This window comes from Nyctibius grandis, chromosome 5, assembly GCF_013368605.1.
Source record: "Nyctibius grandis isolate bNycGra1 chromosome 5, bNycGra1.pri, whole genome shotgun sequence".
Taxonomy (NCBI): domain Eukaryota; kingdom Metazoa; phylum Chordata; class Aves; order Nyctibiiformes; family Nyctibiidae; genus Nyctibius; species Nyctibius grandis.
In genome coordinates this window covers 58,483,877-58,504,423 of record NC_090662.1, presented here as the reverse complement: position 1 = coordinate 58,504,423, position 20,547 = coordinate 58,483,877, and the positions used below count along the sequence as shown (strand labels likewise).

Genomic DNA, 20,547 nt, shown 5'->3' with positions numbered 1-20,547 from the left:
TATCTGGAAAAATCACATGTAAATCCTGAATTCTATTCCCAAATCCAGAACCTGAATTTGGTTCTGCCCACACTTCCTGTCATCAATAGTGTGTGAATGTCATGAAGATAAACATGGGATACAAATGTTTAAAAAACACTGGGGATCTGGGGATCACTAAAAACATGTGAATCACTCAATTTTTTTCCATCCTGTTGCTTTCAGGGAGAACCAGCAGCGGTTACAAGATGACTTAGCAGAGATGATAACAAATATTCTTCAGAAAAGGGAAAACGAAGGGTTCAAGACACAGGAGCTTTCACGGGTAGCTAGCTACCGATCAGGTACCCTGGAATACCTGCAACTGGCCAGCACAGAGAAGTCTTCCACGTATCTTTAAAACTGGATGTCCAGTATGACTCAAAAAGCTGCAGCAACCCTCTGGAGTACTTCATGTGAAGGCTGGAGTCTTATACTCTCAGCTAGAGGAGAAAGAAAATACCTTTTCAAGAATCCTTTCTACCACCCGACCTGCTATCAGTAAATCAAACCCCTCTTCACTGTAACGTTGAAATTGTTGGATGACTTCAGTAGGACACATGCAGCCTGATTTGAGGTAAATGAAAATATCTGCACTTGAGTCTGGAAAATAGGTTTTTTTTGGTTTTGTTAGTTTTTTAAATGTGATAGCCCGTTCAATAATCCACTTCTGAAAATATTCAGAGCAAAGCTTTAATTTGTCATGATTTTTAAATGTTGTATTTAATTTGTAATTTTTATTTGAAGAAAGATTTGCTATAATATATTTGAAAATAACATTAAACATATCGTATGTAAATCCTGGATATGTTGCCATTTTACTTCTTCTGTTGTTTTCCCCTGTGTCTCACATGTTTTGTTTAATCAAGTTGACTTTGTTCAAGAGACAACACTTCTGTTATTTACCTTGAGAGATTACTCCAGAAGTTGTATGGCTTCTAAAGCTTATCTGAATCTCTTGGGCCTGCAAAGTGAAACTGGAAATCTTGCAAAAACAGACACTTTCATATTTTTTCTCCACTTCTGCTTCTGTCCCCAAACCAGAAGTGCAACAGAAATGAAAGAAATAAACTCATCTGAATTTCTCAAACCTCAGAAACTTTCAATTCAACTTTTGGATGAAGTTTCACAACCAGGCAGAACTCAGGTTTTACTGAAATGACTCGCTCATTAACTGACACCATGACATTTATAAACAGCTTTAGAAAGCAACCAAAGCACTGGTGACACATGTAAAAGAAAATCAGCATTTACATGAAGAAATAACTAGTGAGTGAAATTTTTGCAAACGCCTCTTGTGCATTGGTGGATTTCAAAGCAGAGCTATTTCTTTCACCATTGTAAAATATCGGTCAGTATTCAAACCATAAAACTTAGTGCAAAATCATTCTTTTATGGTTTTGAACAGCATTTTTGTCCAAGTAAACAACCTAAAAATGTTAAAACAGAGCAAGGCAGTTGCCTGTGTTTTTTTCTTTATCAACCTAAACTGGCTTTGTAAGAACACATGCACAGAAAAAGAACAAACTAGGTGTAAATAGACTTGAAGTGCAGAGATTCCTGGAAAAATCAAATCAGGAGGTGCTGTAGGGTTTATACTCTTGCCTAATGAATGCAAATCCTACACCCAGGAACACGATATCGACAGAAATAGCAGATAGCATGTAAAGATTACATGTAACCAATCTTAAACTTGGACTGGCACTAATACCATACTGTTACTTCTTTGGTCTGTGTCCTAAGGGAAGTGTTCACTGGGATAAGGATAGAAAAAAATGTCTTGTATTCTAAAACTGGTATGTATTAAGAATACTACCAGTACAGTAAAAAAGTATAAAGTCTGCTCTTTCCTGCCCTGTGGTGCCAATCAACAAGCTCTGTCTCTCTGTCTGCATTCTTGGGTGCGACTGCTGTGCTTCTTGGCACCACTGGACTATTCTGGTTGCTATATCTGACACGCTCAGCAAGCATAGCTGTAATGCAGTGAGAAGTGCTGGATTCCTCAAGCCTGAAGAAGCCCACTACTCCTACTATCTTAAGCAGAGTTGCTCTGATCTTTGAAGTGATGTTAATTCTACTTTTAAAGAGGAGTTTTATGGGTTCTATCCTTGACACCTCTGAGATACAAATTATTTTAGAGCAAATGTCTGCTGACACTGATTGAGACAATGAATTTAAACAGTGTTTAGTTTTCAGTAGCTCTTCTCTTTCCTGCATTCCTCAGATCATAAATTTCATATTATTCTTTGAAGATAAATAGTTACCTTAGCAATGAGTTGATGGACCCATCTTCTGGTAGGTTTGTTTTCTACATGGTTCCGTCCTTGCACATATCTGTCACCCATACATCGCCATAAAATCAATTTTGACTACTCTTTTTAAAAATTTGTTCCTGGTTTCTGGTTTGAATCTGTCTTCTATTCAATGTCTTACCATTGTATCTTGTTCTCAAATGTTAGATCAAAGAGCCCTCTGCCATCAGGAATCTGTCACTGAAGGTCCAGTCATTCACCTCTCCTGTTTTTTTTAAGCAGTGAAATGTTACATTAAAAACCTAGTGTGAGATATAATTTTGTTCTCCAAGTGGAAAGGATTTTGGCTGCACCATCACCATTAATTTGAACTTACTCACACCACAAAAAACTCTGTGAATCCCTGGGCTGGGAGCATGTGGAAGTGAATCTTTCCAAACACACATCAAGAGCTTTGTAGCTTTGGTTATATTCAGACTCCCCACTTGTCTCCATCTCATTTTTGTCATGCATCTGCACTCCCCTCCTGTTTCAGCATTGTATATTTGTGCTCTCTATCCTAGTTTGCTTATGCCTCCAAATCCTGGCCATGCCTATCACTTGTACACAAAGAATCTTGTTTCAAATACTTTTTTTTTTCCTCTGGTAATCCTATACAGGGAATTCTATGGAAAATATAATTTTGTATTTTACTTCACCAACACAGTCAAACCGAGAGCAGCATGTGACAGACATGAATTTCTCATTTAGACAAACCTTTGGAAAATATTCCTTCAAAGCAAACACAACATCCATTCATGATTAGACATTTAAGAGTTATTTTTCAGTGGGAAGGCAAAGAAAAAGTAACGGCACTGTGTTTTATCCTTATCCATTAGTGAAAAGTAGCCCAGAACAAACAGCGATGGATACAAGAAAGATCCCCGCAGCCGGTAGTGGTGTTATAGTGCTCTTTCTTACCCTGGGCTTGATGCCAAGTTTTACTATTTGGCCTGAATTGGTTGGCATGTGATCTCATTATATGAGTCTGTTACAGGCACCGGTATCAAATTTGAACTATCTTAAACAATTACCGAAACACAAAGTCCTAATAATGGCTGCTTTAGGACAGTGGTAGAATATCCAGCCCTGGGGGAGAAGAAAAGGCATCATCTCAAAATGACCTGAATCATGGGGGCAGGAGACAACCCCACAGGAAGTTGTCCCTAAACCCAAAGAAAAGGACCATCCCTCAGCTTTTCTGCTGGGACACGTGCAGCCATTGTTCTTCTCAACGGGGCCAAAAGCCTCTGATGTAAAATGTTTTCCTCTGTAATGTTTTTCCTCTGATGTAAAACGCATAGTTTGATCAGACACCACCTAACTCCTGTTGCTTTACGGAGCCTTTCCTGATAAACCTTCGCCCCTTTTCAGTTCAGCACCCTTGGCAAGCCTGGTGGCCCAGAAGGTGCCAGCCTGGGGCTCCCTCCTCACTGCCTCATGCCATATGAGGCTGGCCAGCATGGTGGTGAGGCCCAACCTCAGCCTGGAGTGAACCCCACATCCTGGCCTGGCCTTGGGGGCTCCAAACAAGCGCTGGGGTCACAAAGACACCAGGGCCCTGGGCTTGCTGCCCAGCTTGGCTTAACGCCTTCCCTAGCGCCCGCTGCCATCACCACCAGCACGCTGGGCTGCGGGGCGGCTGGGCACAGAGAGCAGCACACAGGCCGGGCCGCCGGGGCAGCCGGCGCCCCCGGGCCCAACAGCCGCCTCGGGGCCCCCGCCGCGACGCTTTGGGCGGGAAGCGCGGTGCGAAAAGCGTCCGCCGCTGCCGGCCTCCCCCGGGGCACACGCCGGGCCCGGAGGCGAGAAGGCGGCCGGCGCGGGGGGCAGCCCTCACGTCGGCAGGGCCACCCCCAGCACAGGGCGCCGGGGCGGGCGCCGGAGGAGGCGGGGGCAGCGGCGAGACCTGCCCTGAGCGAGGGAACTTCTTAAAGTCCCGCAGCCTGCCGGTGCCTAGAGGAGGTGCGGGGCAGCAGCATGGCCTGGCTCGGCGGCGTGTGCTGCTGCTGCTGGGGGCTCTTCCTCCTGTGGGCGGCGGCGGCTGGGGGCCGAGCAGGTGAGGCCCGGCGGCGAGGGGGCGGGAGGCCGGCCCTAAGGGAGCGGCAGGGGGGCCTCACCCCAGAGCCCCCTCGCCGGGGTGGGGGAGAAGGGAGTGAGACAGCGGGGGTGCCCCTAGCCCCGGGGGTTGCCAGGCGACTGGGAGGGGCTGTCCCCCCGGCAGAGCCCGGCCCGGGGCTCTGCCGCAGCTCCCCAGGAGATAGCGCGGCTCGCCCGGGCCCGTCCCAGGGGACCCGCCGGGCTCCGCGCCTCGCCTTGGGCAGCCGCTCCTCGCTGTGCCTCCTCCCCGGCTGGCTCCGGGGGTAAAGGCCCCCTCATGCCCCTTTAGAAACGGGTGCGAGGCGGCGAAGTGCCTCGTTCCCCGGCAGTGCCGGGGCCGTCGCGGCGGTAAAGCCCCTCCACCCTCCAGAGGGACCCCGCAGCCCGGTTGCCTCATGGGCTGGCTCCGCGAGCACCTCATGGCCCGCCGGCTGGGGCAGCTCGGCCCTAGGGCCTCGTGGGTGTTAAGTGCTGGCACTTCATTCCTGCATGCTTTCAAAACATCTTTCCTGTTCCCGGAATGGGTGAGGGGAACCAAGCTAAGCATTGAACAGTTGGGGAGCTGCCTCTAGCGCCCGGGGTGGTGGGTTTTAATGTCATGTGCACGCACGGGAATCATTTAGGGTGGACGCTTCGTTTTGGTACTGTGGCCTACAGTACGCCATGGTTTGCATCTTTAACGAAGTGTTAGTGCTAGCTTGTGGGTATGGGTCATCGTTTGTGTTTCAGAATTTGTACCTATGCATGATCTGATGTTTTCTGAGTAGATAAACTTGTGGTGCCATTAGAGTAAGTAATTTACCAATATCAGATTAACTTAAAAATTGAAGTTTCTATGGTACAAACACCACTTCATGCTAATTTTGTGCTCATGGTTGTTTTTCATTATATATTTGCATAGTACACTTTTTCAGCCAAAGATGTAAGGCTCCAGTTAGGGTAAATCAGTAACTAAAACTTTTGTAACCCTTCCTTGCTTAACTGCTATAGCTTTTCTGTCTCCTGATTTTAGAGCTTTATTCTTGTTGCAACTCCAGAGTTGGATTTGGATGCAGGCAGAATTTGGCAAATGCCATAATGGCACATTTTGGTGAGCTTCACAGTTTTCCGTGAAACCTCGGCTTCCCGCTTAAGAATTGAGTTTCTGCTTGGTACGTTTGAGAAACATTGCACCTGTGGGGACACACTGTGGTTGTTAACTATGTGCTAGAAAAGACATGTGAGTCAGGCATTAACATAGGATTTTTTTAAAATTTATTTTTTCATTTCGAAGTATGAAATGGGTTTACCAGTAACTAGAAGGATAGGGAAAGGAGTCACTAAAGGAGGGAATTTAAGAGATGCTGAGCAAGTGTGGAGCATGTGAAAGTGAAGCTGCCTCTGGAGGATCAGTAAAAGTTAGTGACAGAGAGCAGCCATTTAGAGTAGAATGCCTGTTAGAGAATTCTGGATGCCATTTGTACTGATGGTAATAGTAAGGTTGTTGGGGAGCAGATCTCAGCAGGAGAGTATCTCCCTCTTCTGTTGCTTTCAGTGAATTCTGGAGATCTTAAAGGCTGGATTCAATGCTTATCTTCTAGGAAATTCCTACTTAATTTATTAATTGCCACAAAACCAAGGAGAAATTAAGGTAACGTTTGTTTTAATGTCCAAAATGTTACAAGCATCTCATTTTGCCGCAGTCTTACCTTATCTTGGAGACCTGCTTTTCAAACCCTACATGAATTGGCAAAAACATTGTATTAGCGGGACTGAAGGAAGGGTCAACTGTGAATCATGCAGAGGGAGTGAAAGGAAGTTTAGGGTATAAAGTAGTTTCAGCTAATACCTGACTGATTCCTCACATAGTAATTGAAGTACTGGCAGAAACTTTCTAAGTAGCAAATAGAAATGCCTTTAGGCTATTTAATGGGGTAAACTTGGCCTTCAGCACTGTGAATTGTCTCGATTCTTTTTTGTTTTCAATTGGTTCATTGTTCTTTAGCACTTTGAATGCCTTGAAGATTCTTCATCATACTGTTTGGAAACTGTTTCTAGAGAATGTCCTCTTGTAAAAATGACTTAAATTTAGGGACTCTGAGATTAGTGAAGCTACTTGTGAAATTATTATTTTTGTTCCCTCTGTGGATGGCCTGTACTGGGGACCTAAAGCAGTTTTGGCAAGTTTTCTGCATCAGCTAAGCTTTACTAGCAAGTATCCTTGCAAACATGAAAACCATGCAAGACTCAAACTCTTAATTTATAGTTCACATTTGAATATTGCTTCTCTCTCATATAAGCACAAATCAGGGGATTAGGCTTCAAATAATGACAGGCCTGTTAGAGGCAAATTGAAAAATTACTTAAGACGTGAAATGTCTGAGGAAATAGGATGAATTAAGGCCAGTAGAATAGAAAATGCAAATAGCTTATAGTCAAGCAGAACAAGAAAGCATTTACTCCTTTAATTAAAAATTACTGGGTTTCGTGTTAAGTTCTTGTGTGGTTTAAACTAATCTCTAAAGAAGTCCTGAAGTACTTAACGTTCGTTTTGTGATGGATTTCAATCATAACTGTACTTTGAAATCTCAGTTGTACTTTAGAGGTATACAACCTTTTTTCTTAAACAGTTAAAAGGATGGTTCTACAATTTTTAATGGGAAAATAGGACAAGCTCTATCAAATTATAAAATTGAACAGAAACATCAGATGCTCCTTATTACGGTTGACCTGAAATATTTAAATGCTATACCCTGCTAATAAGATCTTTACTACTGAACGTTACCTGTAGGAGACAGTATGCTGAAAACAGGAGATGTGCAACTTTGTGCTAGGTTTTTTGTGTTTCTAAGTTGTGCAAAACTAGTTTTCAGCGAAACAGTAGAGTGATAGTTTCCTTATTTAGTGGAAAGTGTATAGGTAGAATCTATGAAGTACATGGGAACACCTCTACAAAAAAAAAAAAAACTTCACCTTTGAAAAGCCATAGGTAAAAATAAGCATGTAAAATATAGATAAAAATTAGTAGTTAAGGAAGCCAATGGTTTTTCTGTTATTAGGAGATGCTCACAGTTGTTAACTTAATTTGGCTTGTTACATGCAACCTAACCAGTACTTATTGCTTGTGAGTTAGCTTGTTTCTCAGACTAAGGAAAAATGTGAATATTAATTCTCACCCCCTAAACCTTGTAGATCTTTCATCTGCTAGGAAAAGGAAGTTCTGTTAATTTCTCTAATTAGAAAGCCCAATAGCCTATCTAGATATATGTATGTTTTAAAAACAACTTACGGCTGGGAAAGCATAAGGAAAAGCAGCTGTTGCATATTGCCAGACAAATTTTACTGGCATTCTTAAGGCCTGTCAGGTGTTATTTTTGTAGGTGTAATTTTTTAATAGATATTAGTGGCAGTTATCAAATAGTGTGTTTGTTAGATGGTCTTGGGCCATCTTGTTGTACTGCTCTTTGTTTTTCTTCCTCATCCTCTTTGTCCATTCTGTTCTTTCATTACAAGTTACTGCTACTCTTTCATGTCCTCTTCAGTACCTGATTTCTTTTTTTTCATCTTGCCTCAGTCTTCTCACTTAGTATTTCCTTTATTTGCTTTCTCTATATTCACACGAACATGTATGTTTCCACTCTCCCGCTGCCACCAAATAAAAGACTAGCTCCACTTTTAACATATCCTTGGCAAGGCCTGTATTGAGCCAAAGAAGGCAGAGAAGGGGACTGCCACCACCTCCTAGCCATGGCTGAAATATCTTCATTTTTCCATTATTTAGGGTATAATCTTGGCAAAAAGCAGATACTTCTCACTTGTTGAAGAAATTCCAGCACTTTCCCAACTATGGTCCTTATTTCTGGATGTTTATTTGGCAGAAGCGTTGATGTATCTTTAAAAACAAGCAATTTGAGGAAAGGTTCCTCCCAGTCCCTACTGACTGCAAAAAGGAGAAGGAACGCTTGTTTTTTTCCAGGCTTGTTTCTCCACTTCTGTCTCCCACCATAGAGTGCAGTGGTGGTTGTGGTGGAACTGCACATTGCTGATGCTATGCAGTTCTCCTGGCTGACTGGTTGCACGGAGGGGAAAGGTGACTCCACTGACCTACCCTGTCCCCAGGTATTCTGAGTCATTCATCGCAGTAAATAGTGTGTGCTTTGGCTTGTTATTTAGGTAGTTCTAAGCAATACTGCTATGGAATAGCCACAGATTATCACAGTCTGTTCTTCAGAGTCCTGAGAGCAAGCAATAGGCTAAAATATTTGTCAGCGTTCTCAGCTACACACTGGGAAGTCTAACTTTGATGATAAAAGGATGATTTGTAGATTCATGGAGACGTTGCATTTGACTCATATGTAAGAAGTTACCAATACAACTGCTGGGATAAGAAATGCTAGGGCCCCTGCCTCACCCTCCAAAAATAAATATAAAAATGCCAGTATTATTCAAGGGGAAGGTTCCTGTTGTTGCAGGACACATATGGGAATGTTTGGAAATGTGCAGTTGCTTCTTGTATGTCTGTATTCCACGTTATACTTCAGTTCTGGAATGTTTTCTTGGCAAAGGTAGTGCTGCTAGTTTAGATGAACACAGATTAAAATTGTAACAGACTGGGTGATAGCAAATGCTTTGGTTACATTGTAGTGTAAGTGTGTTTTAAGTGTACACAGATTTGTAAGCTTGTAGTTTTAGCTTCATCTGTAGCAAGATAAAGACTTGTTATAACAATTACTGTATGATTATGTATGTGTTCCTTGAAATAAACATAGAAGTTTCATATGTAAGTATTGTGACACTTTAGACCAGGGCAATTAGATTTGCAGAAACTGACATAAAAATTGATGAGGTAAAATGAGATGATGAGTGAATGAGTTGGGGGAAAAAATTCAATAAAGGGAAATGGTCTTTTCCAGCGTCATTGTTTAAGCCACATCTATGACAGCTACTGTGATGCTGTTCCTCTAAAGGGCTCTCTAGGTTTGCTGCAAATTATCCTGTAATTTAATGTTTTCCCTTCTCTCCCATCCTCTTATAGTCCTGGTTTTCTTCAGTTTAAATTTGTAATATAATGAAGTTGGAGCAGGGCAAACTCCAAGGGTAATTTTAAAGTTTGTTCTGACTTTTGAAAATAGCTCTGCATGTTCATGCTCTGTCAGAGCGTAAAACAAAGAAGCACAGCCTGCTGTGTTAGAATACCTGTGTCAGATCAGTCTGTCTGGCACCAGCATCAGCCTTCTTTTTTAAAAGAAAGCAATGGCTATTTTGCTTTAGGTAGAAGAGAGTTTCTTTGACATACCTATTTAGTCTGTGGGCACTAATAACAATACCCAGCTGCCCTGGTTCCTCTTGACTACCTGCCACCTCTCCACAGCCTACTGAAGAGATGGGAAGATCATCTTTTGCCCTACTTTGTTCTTGCTCTTTTTACCCATTCCTCATCTGTCTTTGGGTACTGGGTACATAGCCTGTCTCTTCTCTGCCCTGCAGTGGGCTTCTTGGTTGAAATCAGCCTTCCCCTTTACTGCTGGACAGGCTAGTTTTGTTCTGTGCTGAACCCTTGCATCACTTCTTCACAGGACCTCCCTTTCCCTGACCTCTTTGCTTATGTGAGCTTTAGCTTTGTAAGGTGGCCTTTGGCTCTCTTCAGTGATGACCCTTATTAGCCTGCTCTTCTTTTTATAGGTTTTCAGTCTGAGTGATTCCCATGTTTACCCTTAACCTAAAGTAGCAATTACTGCATGTATTACTAGAAGGTAGTTAAGGAGACAACAGAAAACTAAGATTATAGCTGCTTGAAGAGTTATCCAAAGTCTGTCATGTCTCAGTCCTTTAAATAGCGTCAGTACCTGGCAGGTGAAAAACATGTTTTTAAACACTGTGTTCCAAGTCCCTGAAGTGACTTCATCTCTAAATAGATTCATGTAAAAACTTCCTTTCATAGAATGAGGAAAAAAACCCGCAGTTCCTTCCCTACTAATATTCTGTTCTTGTTAACACTATTCCTGTTCACGTAGGAAGTGTCTCTAGTACATTATGAAGATTGACATAGTGCATAGTGGTACAAAGTCTAGCTGGAGGCCAGTAACTAGTGGTGTATGCCAGTGGTCGATGCTGTTCAGCATCTTCCTTAATGATCTGGGTGATGGGGCAGAGTGTACCCTCAGCAAGTTTGCTGATGATACAAAACTGGGAGAAGTGGCACAACAGGCTGGAGAAATGGGCTGACAGGAACTTCATGCAATTCAAAAAAGGGAAATGCTAACTCCTGCACCCGGGGAGGAACAGCCTCATGTACCAATATATGCTGGGAGTGGACTGCTTGAAAAGCAGCTTTGCAGAAAAGGGCCTGGGGGTTCTGGTGGACACCAAGCTGAACATGAGCCACCAATGTGCCATTATGGCAAAAAAGGGTAACTGTCTCCTGAGCTGCATCAGGAGCAGTGTTGCCAGCAGGTTGAGGGAGGTGATCCTTCCCCTCTGCTCAGCGTGGGTAAGGCCATCCCTGGAGAGCTGGGTCCAGTTCTGGGCTCCCCAGCGCTAGAGAGATCTAGAGCTACTGGAGAGCATGTGGCAAAGGGCTATGAAGGTGATTAAGGGACTGGCTCATCTCTCACATGAGGAATGGCTGGGAGAGCTAGGATTGCTCCACCTGGAGAAGAGGAGGTGCGAGGGGGAATCTCTTCAATGTGTACAAATACTTGAAGGGAGGGTGTAAAGAAGAGAGAGCCAGGCTTTTTTCAGTGGTTCCCAGGGACAGAACCAGAGGCAGTGGGCACAAACTGAGACACAGGCGGTTCCCTTTAAACATCAGGAGACACTTTTTACTATGAGGGTGACCAAGCACTGGCACAGTTTGCCTAGAGAGGTTGTGAAATCTCTGTCCTTGGAAATACTCAAAACACATCTGGATATGAATCCTGGGCAACTGGCTTTTGGTGACCCTGCTTGAGCAGGGGGATTGGACAAGGTGATGTCCAGAGGTCCCCTCCAACCTCAGCCATTCTGTGATTCTTGGTAAGAAACATTTTTAGCTATTCTTGCTGGAACACTAGGAGAGAACAGCTTTCTGGCTGTTGAATGACATAGATTACTCAACAGACTGGTTAAAATGGATGAAAACTGGTTTAAATCAACTAAGGAACTGCTATGTCAAAAAGTGATTATTTGGAGAAAGAGTTTAGTTCTTGGAAAATGTTTTTGCTTTTTAATTCAAATACGTCACGGCTCTTCATAAAAATAGTTTCTTTATGTTATGTTTTAGAGTACTGAATAAAGTGGGTGCACTTAATTTGAAATCAAAGTAGCTGCTTAATCACAAACGTTTTACTTAGAGCTTTTTGAAGAGCATTTAGGTATTGTGCTGGCATTATATTGTTTTTTTTTTTTTATGGTTCTATTATCATAGCATGCATACTAAGTATTTTGTGTAAGATCATCCAGAATTAGATCTAGGTCTCTCTTTTGCAGCTGTTGTGGGCGTGATACACAAAATGAATTGTTGTGAGGAGTAGTAACCAAATTATAATTTCTTGCTATAAACTGGCAGGACTAGTTGCTGCACACTGGAGAAGGGTCAGGGGAATAAAAACATTATGAGTTTCTCAGTAGTTGTAAGTGTTTATGAGTTTATCCCTTAAAACATTTCAAATAATTCTGGGAACTCTGACTCATGATTTTTGAACTCTTTTCACTTGCAATACTTGATTTGATAAGTCATGAATAGAGAGCTGATGTAATCAGGTCCCATTTTGAGGAAGGTTGAATTAGAGTTGTAGGGTTGTTTTTTTTTTTTTTTTGGAAGGCAGTTTACCTTGCTCTTTGCTCTTCAGCTCAGCAGGATTAAAATCCAACTAATGGAGAATGTTTCTTAAACACCAGTCCAAGCAGAACTCTGAGCAGTCTAGTGCCCTTCCTTCCTGTTCATTTCACACTTGGGATCAATTATATTCCGGCTGGGTGATAGGGATTGTGTGTCTCATAAAGGATTGCATACCTGTGGTGCTTTTGTCTTTAAGCTTGTGATCCACTGAGTTCTAGTGCTCCTGTTGGGTAATGCCACCTCCAGGATTAGTTGCCCAGAAAGACAGTTTAGGAAACTTTTGCAGCCTTTTGAATCTTTAGGTGGAAAACCAAGTCAACAGTACCTTATAATCCTTTCAGTTGCTAAGGCTTTCTGTCTTCTGAAGTTACTTTCAATGAGATTTGTATAGATTTTCTTCTAGGCCATGTAAGGAAATACTTTTCTGAATCTTATGTCAAGACTCAGCTGTGTTGGAGCTCTACAGTGAAACAGTTGTAGATAATTTCCAAAAGAGTAACATGAGAATATTTAGCTGTAAGCTTTTGTCTTGGCAAAACTCCAGTTAGTTCTCATGCCACTTTTCAGTATGTTAGTTCTACTATGGAGAGCAACACTAGTGTTAAAGCTGATGGAAAGCTATCAATTTAACTTTTTTAAATTGCTAAAATACTGGCTTGACGTTTCTGTATTAGACAGGAAATACCTACTCATGTTTGTTTGTTTCCCTTGCCCCCTTTCTTCTCTACCATAGAAATCCGCTATGCAACTGTGTACTGGAACAAAGCTCAAAAAACACTTCAGGTCAAGAATATACTGGACAGGAGTGGAGATGCCTATGGTTTCTACAATAACAGTATACAGACAACAGGTTGGGGAGTTCTGGAGATCAGAGCAGGCTATGGCAGTCAGACCTTAAGCAATGAAGATATCATGTATGCAGCTGGCTTCTTGGAAGGCTATCTCACAGCTCCGTAAGTACCTCAGGAAGCAACTCAACTTACACTTCCAGTGGATTTTTGTGCTCATGATTTTTTTTGTTCGTTTGTTTTTTCCTTTCTCTAAATTCCCATCCATTTAAGCTAATCATACATTTTGCAGTTGTGTGCTGTTCTTTTAATTAGTAGCAGGTATGAAGTATAGCTTCATTATGGGATCAAGATGTGCCCTCTCCTTGTCATCCTACAGGCTCTCCTAACACCTTGATGAGATAGATGAGTACTGTATCTATATTACTGATTAAGTAATGTAATCACAGAATAGTGTATGTGTAAGGAAGTGTGTAAGCCCTATGTTGTAAATAATTACAAAAGGGGTAGCAGAAAGAGTAGTTATTTCCCCAGCCTATAGTTAGGTGACTGACAAATAACAGATGAGACAATTCAGAGCAGATCAGGCAGGGAGAAATATTTCTAGCAAGGGCTGCAGGGCTTCCTTAAGGACCCTTTTCAGCAAACACTGTCAAGAAACTGCTGGGGAGAAGATACTGAAACTTCACAGCATGAGGAATTTAGTCTCTCTTGAACAAATAAAAAAAAAAATGCTGACATACTGATAAGCCTGAAGGCAGGCTGGTGTGTGTCTAGAAGGGTCAGTGTACTCCTGGAAGCCCTTTGAAGAGAAGATGAGGGACCGAATCTCTTCCCACAAGGCAGATCTATGAAAACTGACAGAATTTTGTACTTGTCATGAATCCAAAGCAGTTTTTTTTCCCCCCAAAAAACCAAAAACCGAAAAACACAACAAAAAAAAAACCAACCCCAAAACTCAAACAATAACCAAACAAAAAAAATAACCCCAAAACCAAACTCTGTCCTTTCCTTGACTAAGTTGGAAGACAGAATGGCACTATGACATACTAACTGGTAGGATATAGCTGGTGATATAGCTAAGAACATGATGCATGGCTTGTTGTTGAACAACCTCCATCTTTTCCTCTATCAACTTAGTCATAGGAAAAGAAAAATTCCCAAGTTCTGATGCTTGGCTGGGGAATAGTTGGGAGATGCTTGTGATGGTTGTGGTGACATGAATTTGGCTTCAGCAGCTTTTATTCTAGAACACTGAAATAAATACCTATAGGCTGCACTGAACAGGCCAGCAGGGGAAGGTTGTCTGTCAAACAATTGCTAGATATGTCTGCTGGACAAGATGATATTAATTTAATTAATAAGACATTTTAAGATCAGTTAAGATTTATATATAGTTCTCTGATCATATGTTAATGTGACTCTCTAGCAGGCTTTGCTGGAGAGGCAGCTAAGTCTCTGGACAGTATAAAGGCAATCCAATAAAGTAATATTTGTCAATAACAAAACGCTTCTGAGGGGAAGAGTAAAGGAATCAGAGAGTTCTGAGTGCACAACCTGTACTCTAGGCAGCAAAGGAAATTAAGTACATGAGAGATCTGGATATATGTTGTTGGATTATTTAACACGAGAAGTTACTGTTACGCACTATTCAGTGAGTTTATGGAAATGACGTATGGATCTGGGGGATGCTAGCATTACATTTACAATGCTGTTAAAACTTGGTATTGCTCAACATATTTTCACTAAGGCTTTACCTAGGTGTACTAATCTCTAAGTGGTTAAGCTTAAACTTTGTCATACTACATAGAGAGCCCAATTAGATGGCAAGTAATGTTCTAGTAGCAACAACCCACGCCCTGTTCCCCTTCTGCCTCCACAGTAGACTTTTAAGTCTTCCTGGCTGTCTTTTAAACAAACTTAAGTATATGCTCATTCCTTTAAACATGGTTTGAATGTGAAACAGCGTCTGCAGGGACTTTATCTGATGTCTTAGTCATACTTAGGTTTAGGGGAGGGAGTCTTTCCCCTTTGTTTTTTCCATGGGTGTTGAGTGAATATTCACAGAAATGAAGGTACTCACAAGTTCTGCTCAAGGCTTTCACCTTCTCCAGGTCAGGTGCTTACTGAGGTTGGTTCCTAGCCCTCGCTGTTGTTACTGTAGGGCTGCCAGCTTCAGCACTGAGTGGCCCTTTGTAAAGAAGCGGGTATAGCAGAAATAGTAATGAACAGAGGTCTTAAAGTCTGTGGAAGTGAAGGTGAGGGTTTGTATCAATGTGGAAAAGTAGGGTTTGAGACTTCAGCTTTCAAGCAAAGAGGGAAATTCAGCTGTTTTAAAGGAGTTTAAGTGTGAGGGTGGGTTAAGATGCAAAACCAGAAGTGGCCAAAGCCTTTCTTTTCTGGGGAAACTTTTTGAGGAAATCCACTGAGAAATTCTCTGACAGTGCAAAACCTGAAAATGCTTACCATCACTAAAATTACTATCAAATGTTATACGCACCATCTGAAATTGGTGTTTGGCTATGTCTTTGCCCCATTGTGCATCTGTAACTGCAGTGGAACCATATTTCTCACTACGGGTTCTGAATATAAGCTTTTTCTGTCAGGTCTTATTTCAGATAAAGGGGGCTTCTCCTAAGAATACTTACTGAAAATGCTCCAGCTAAGGAGCAGAGGTGAATTAGTGGTATACTTCCTTGACCCTTGATAAGACAGAGAACCTATTACTTTAGGTTTTAGCTGCATGACCTTGGGTGTTTGTTTATTCGGCAAACTGCAAGCTAATGAATCCTCTTATACAGTGTGTTTGCAATTTCCTGAACTGCGAGAGTAGTGAGAGCTCACTAAGCTTGCAGATGTTAAGATTGTTCTCAGAGCTCCATTTCTCCTTCTTTATCTTGCCTAGAGAGTCACAGAATCCTAATTAACATGCAGGCAGATATTCTTTCTTTGGGACAGTTACACAAGTCTTCTGAAGTAAAACCGGGCAACAGTCTTTCCCAATCTGTAACGCTATTCCCATCAGACCACCTGGCCTATTCAGCCTGTCAGCAGGGAAGCTCTCTAGCATCATCAGGGCTTCTCATGAGAAGGTGTCTCTAAACACTCTTATTCTGCTTTTGCACACATCAGTGCCCACAGTAGCTGCACACAGCTCAACCTTGTTTTTTAAGGACTTTGTTACACTCTTGTTTGTTGTTACCATGTGTTTAACTATGGGGAAGGCTTTATTTGCATGAACAACCACTTAGCTACCAGGCTGAAGACTCTTGTGTGACTTGCCTGTACAAGCACCACCATGGTGGCTCAGGTGCATCCCTCCATTGTGAAAACACTGGACATGCCTGGTAATTGCAGTGCCCTCTAGCACGTTGTTACCTGTAGCCTGAACAACTCCAAGGTCCCAGCTGTCTTGCATCTGTTTGTGGTAATGACTCCATGAAGGAGAAATGACCCAGGGTGGCTCATTGCAGAAATCCTGAAGTCCTACTAGGAACAGCTCTGATGTGATGCATTAATAGGAAGGATACGTTGCACGCCTGATCCCAGGTTGAACTACAGGTTCCTGCAGAAGCTGTCGGGTGAGCAGGAGCTCCAGCTTGACAGTGCCTCCAATTTGGAGACCTTCAGGAATTCTCAGCTAGCTCAGTTCTTGTATTACACTTAGGGCATGAAGGAGGGTTTCTAGACAGAGCTAGGCCTCATCATGTAAGCAAAAGATTGATAAAGTATCCCTCTATAAAGTGTACTCTTTGTCCTTAGTAGGAACCTAAGCAGAATGTAAGATGACCAGATTTAAAAAAAAAATCAAAATATGATACATGCTGGGACTGTTTTATCTCAGATTACTGGGGAAGAATTAATCTCAGTTCTAGCTGTATAGGTCTATGGTAGATAAAGCAATAGCTAAGCTAGTCAGACCCATTTACCAGTGAGAGTAGAAACACAAACCTTTTCTAGGTTATGATTAATCTTTCTAGTGTTGGCACCTGATTCGGACAGTAGCTGTCTATTTAGAAAACACATAGTTAGGGGTTGGATAAATCTAATTCTAATGTCTGTAGATCCAGACATTTGTTTTTATACCCAGCCTCTCACCTCTCTGTAAGGTCCAGCCCTATTATCCAGGCAAAGATGTTTGCTCTGGTTTTCTTTGGTATGAATTCTCTTCACCCATTACAAATGGAGTGTTAATGAGGCCTTACTTTACTTGGGCAATGGCAGAGCACATCCAGATCTGTGACAATGAGCACATACTTTTAATCAGTTCCAATTGGGGCATGCCAGGTGCCTAAGAGCAGTATTTAAATTTGAAGCAACATTAATTGTACGCTTTTCTGATATAACCTCAGCTGACCTGAGTCCTGTGGTCTTCCTCTCTAATTTGAAGAAGCAGGGCTCTGCTTTGCTGTTTTTAGACTTTGAATACTTGTCCCAGCTTTGTAATTGCCTTGCATTTGGCCTTAGATACAGTTGCAAATACCTTACTATAATGATCCGATTTACTTCAGGGGATAATACCCTTACAAAACATGCAAGCCATGCGCCTAGCAGCTTTGTTAAAGCAAAAAAATTAAACAGAATTACAGAAACAACCAGGTTGGAAGAGACCTCAGGGATCACTGAGTCCAACCGTTGCTCTTACACCACCCTGTCAACTAGACCATGGCACTAAGTGCCATGTCCAGTCTTTTCTTAAACACATCCAGAGATGGTGACTCCACCACCTCCCTGGGCAGCCCATTCCAATGTCTAATAACCCTTTCTGAAAAGAAATTCTTCCTAATGTCCAACCTGAACCTCCTCTGGTGAAGCTTGAGGCTGTGTCCTCTTGTCCTATCGCTAGTTGCCCGGGAGAAGAGGCCAACTCCCACTTCACTACAACCTCCCTTCAAGTAGTTGTAGACTGCAATAAGGTGACCTCTGAGCCTCCTCTTCTCCAGGCTAAACAACCCCAGCTCCCTCAGCCGTTCCTCGTAGGTCAGACCCTCCAGACCCTTCACCAGCTTGGTCGTCCTCCTCTGGACTCGCTCCAACACCTCAACATCTTTCTTGAAGTGCGGGGCCCAGAACTGAACACAGTACTCAAGATGCGGCCTCACCAGTGCCGAGTAGAGAGGGATGATCACTTCCCTAGACCAGCTGGCTACACTATTCCTAATAGAGGCCAGGATGCCATTGGCCTTCTTGGCCACCTGGGCACACTGCTGCCTCATGTTTATCTGGCTGTCGATCAGCACCCCCAGGTCTCTTTCCACCGGGCTGCTTTCTAACCACTCTTCCCCCAGCCTGTAGCGCTGCATGGGGTTGTTGTAGCAACTAGGGGAAAAATTGTCAATAACCTTGGGCATTTAAAAAAGAAAAATTAATTCCAGGAATTGTCTGTCCTCTGTTAGAATATACAAGAGGGAAGGCCATTAAAGAAGCTGTTTCAGTCCTGATTCTGAACTAACCCAGTCTCTACATCAGTCATCAAGTCTTAAAGATACTACTAGTGTAAAATCTGCCTTGTGTTGCATAACCTTTAATAGCAAAGTGAAGAGAGTGGAGCTGATGGTTGAGCCTGGAAGCCTGATCATCTGTCCTGGCCTAGGCAGTGATTAGAGTAGTATCCTGGCTGTTTTTATTGTCATCTGATTCTCATCCCTAAAAGACCATCTGCCAGATGGCCTGTCTCATGCTATTTGCTCCTCTTCTCTAGTGCCATGAGAACTCTGACTTGCAGTATGGAGTATGGTACGCTATAATTTCCTTCCTAAAATCACTTGGGATTTCTATTTGCCAAATTCTTTGTGACTGCAGGGGTGGAGAATATTGATCTGTCTCTTAAACTTTCTTGTACTCTTCAAGAAGTAGGTTATGATTATGGGACGTAGTCTTGCGTTACATGGGAGACAGGAAACTCTAGAACTAAAATTGATACTGTAGCTGCAGTTTCATGAAAGGTGTAGTGGTGTGAAGCTGCTGAATGCTGGCCTCTCTTGCCCCAGCACCTCCTTCCACAGATCCAGTGCCCCCAAGCTGTGTCTGCCCTGGCACTCATCAGGCCCTTTCATGCATCAGTTAGTCTACTAACATGGTAGAGCTACCTTCTTGCACCAGCTTTGATGCTTATCTGTCTACATAACAACCTAATTCAAAGTACAAACTGCCAGAAAAATAATTCACATTTTTTGCCTGGTTAGTGTTTTGCCTGAATGTATGCAGACAATTAGATTTGGTCATCAGAAAGGTACTACAGCTGAGAGAGGAAGCAGCAAGGTCATGCAATCGAGTACTTAAACAGCTAGCTGGGAATGGGTAGGGGACACAGAGAGGGAGAAGGTCAATGGGTGATTCTCTAATCATCAGCAAACCATTCAATCATCTGTGGCTGTATTCTCTAATTATGCCCTGAGGGAAACTGGGAAGAGCTCCTGTTTGCATCCCTCCCAGAGGAAGTTGCCCTCACCTCATAAGTTTTAATACAGGGAATTCTGTCCTGCTAGCATGTGCTTTCCTTGAGGGTGGTATCTGTTTCTTAGTTCTGTTTTCTTTCTCTCAGCACTTGGTAGGAGCTAATTTTACTGATGACTGATGTAGTTCTATCAACTCCAGATCTTAGTGAAATAATTTTCTGCTGGTTTCTACCTAGAACAAATTATTCCGCTCCCCCTTTTTTTTTTTTATTTAAAAAAAAAAAAAAATTAGTGGCTGAAAAAATGTTGGTTAAGTTTGACCGAAATTAAGAAATTAGTGGCTGAAAAAATGTTGGTTAAGTTTGACCGAAATTAAGAAATGTTGAAGTTCTCTTTTGGCTTGAATCAGTTGATTACATTTCACCTAAAATGGAAGGGTGATTTTAACTTCTGGGCTCCTGAATAATTTTTGGCAGTTGATTTCATCTTGAAATGTAAAGGATTTCAACAAAACAAAAAAGCCCCAACCCACCAACCAAAAAAACCCTTACAACTTTTGTTCCCATTAGTTAATGAGGATGAAACAGCTAACTGAATTCAACAATAAAAAAATCCACAATAATTTCGGTTTCCATAAAGGTGAATCTGTTTAGGGCTGACATGAGTGTGAGTTTCTGTGGGAACACTAGGATCAACTTGTACACGCTTCAAAATAGAGATATTTAGCTTAATCAGAAAGGAAGGAACATGTTTAATGGTAAGTAAAACCTGCTAGATATCAGGCTGAAATTCTCTCTCACAACTAAACCAGCAAATTATATATTCCTCATTTCTGTGTTTTTTTGGCTCCTAATAGAATAGTGCTCCAGTAAACTATTTCTGTTGTGCTTTCAGTTAATGTGCTAATACTTTCAAGATATTTCTGGCCTACAAATATTCCCTGAATGTGAAATTTTTGCTATGAAGTAGTTCAATGTCATTCTTGCTTATCTTTCCATTGTACAGCAGTTTGGGTAGGTATTAGCAAGGTTGTCTATTTTAAGTTAAATCTTAACAATCCATTTGTGTTACCTTTGCTGTTTCTCATGCACTTAAGTAATTTCTGTGGTTAGGAAAATCTTACTTTGTGGACTGTGTTGTGTGTCTATCAAAGC

General features: G+C 42.1%; 2 protein-coding genes across 2 annotated transcripts in view; both read left to right on the top strand.

Annotated features, from left to right (window-relative positions):
- The window catches only part of GUCY2C (guanylate cyclase 2C), a 46,775-nt gene extending 46,396 nt beyond the window's left edge, over positions 1–379 (top strand). Inside the window, exon 27 of the mRNA XM_068401677.1 lies at positions 205–379. Coding sequence (XP_068257778.1) covers positions 205–379 — 175 coding nt within the window. The remainder of the gene's footprint in view (positions 1–204) is intronic.
- Positions 380–4,084: 3,705 nt separating this feature from the next.
- PLBD1 (phospholipase B domain containing 1) overlaps positions 4,085–20,547 on the top strand; it is a 42,349-nt gene continuing 25,886 nt past the window's right edge. Inside the window, exons 1-2 of the mRNA XM_068401416.1 lie at positions 4,085–4,368; positions 12,941–13,160. Of these exons, the coding sequence (XP_068257517.1) occupies positions 4,290–4,368; positions 12,941–13,160 (299 nt within the window). The 5' untranslated portion in view covers positions 4,085–4,289. The remainder of the gene's footprint in view (positions 4,369–12,940; positions 13,161–20,547) is intronic.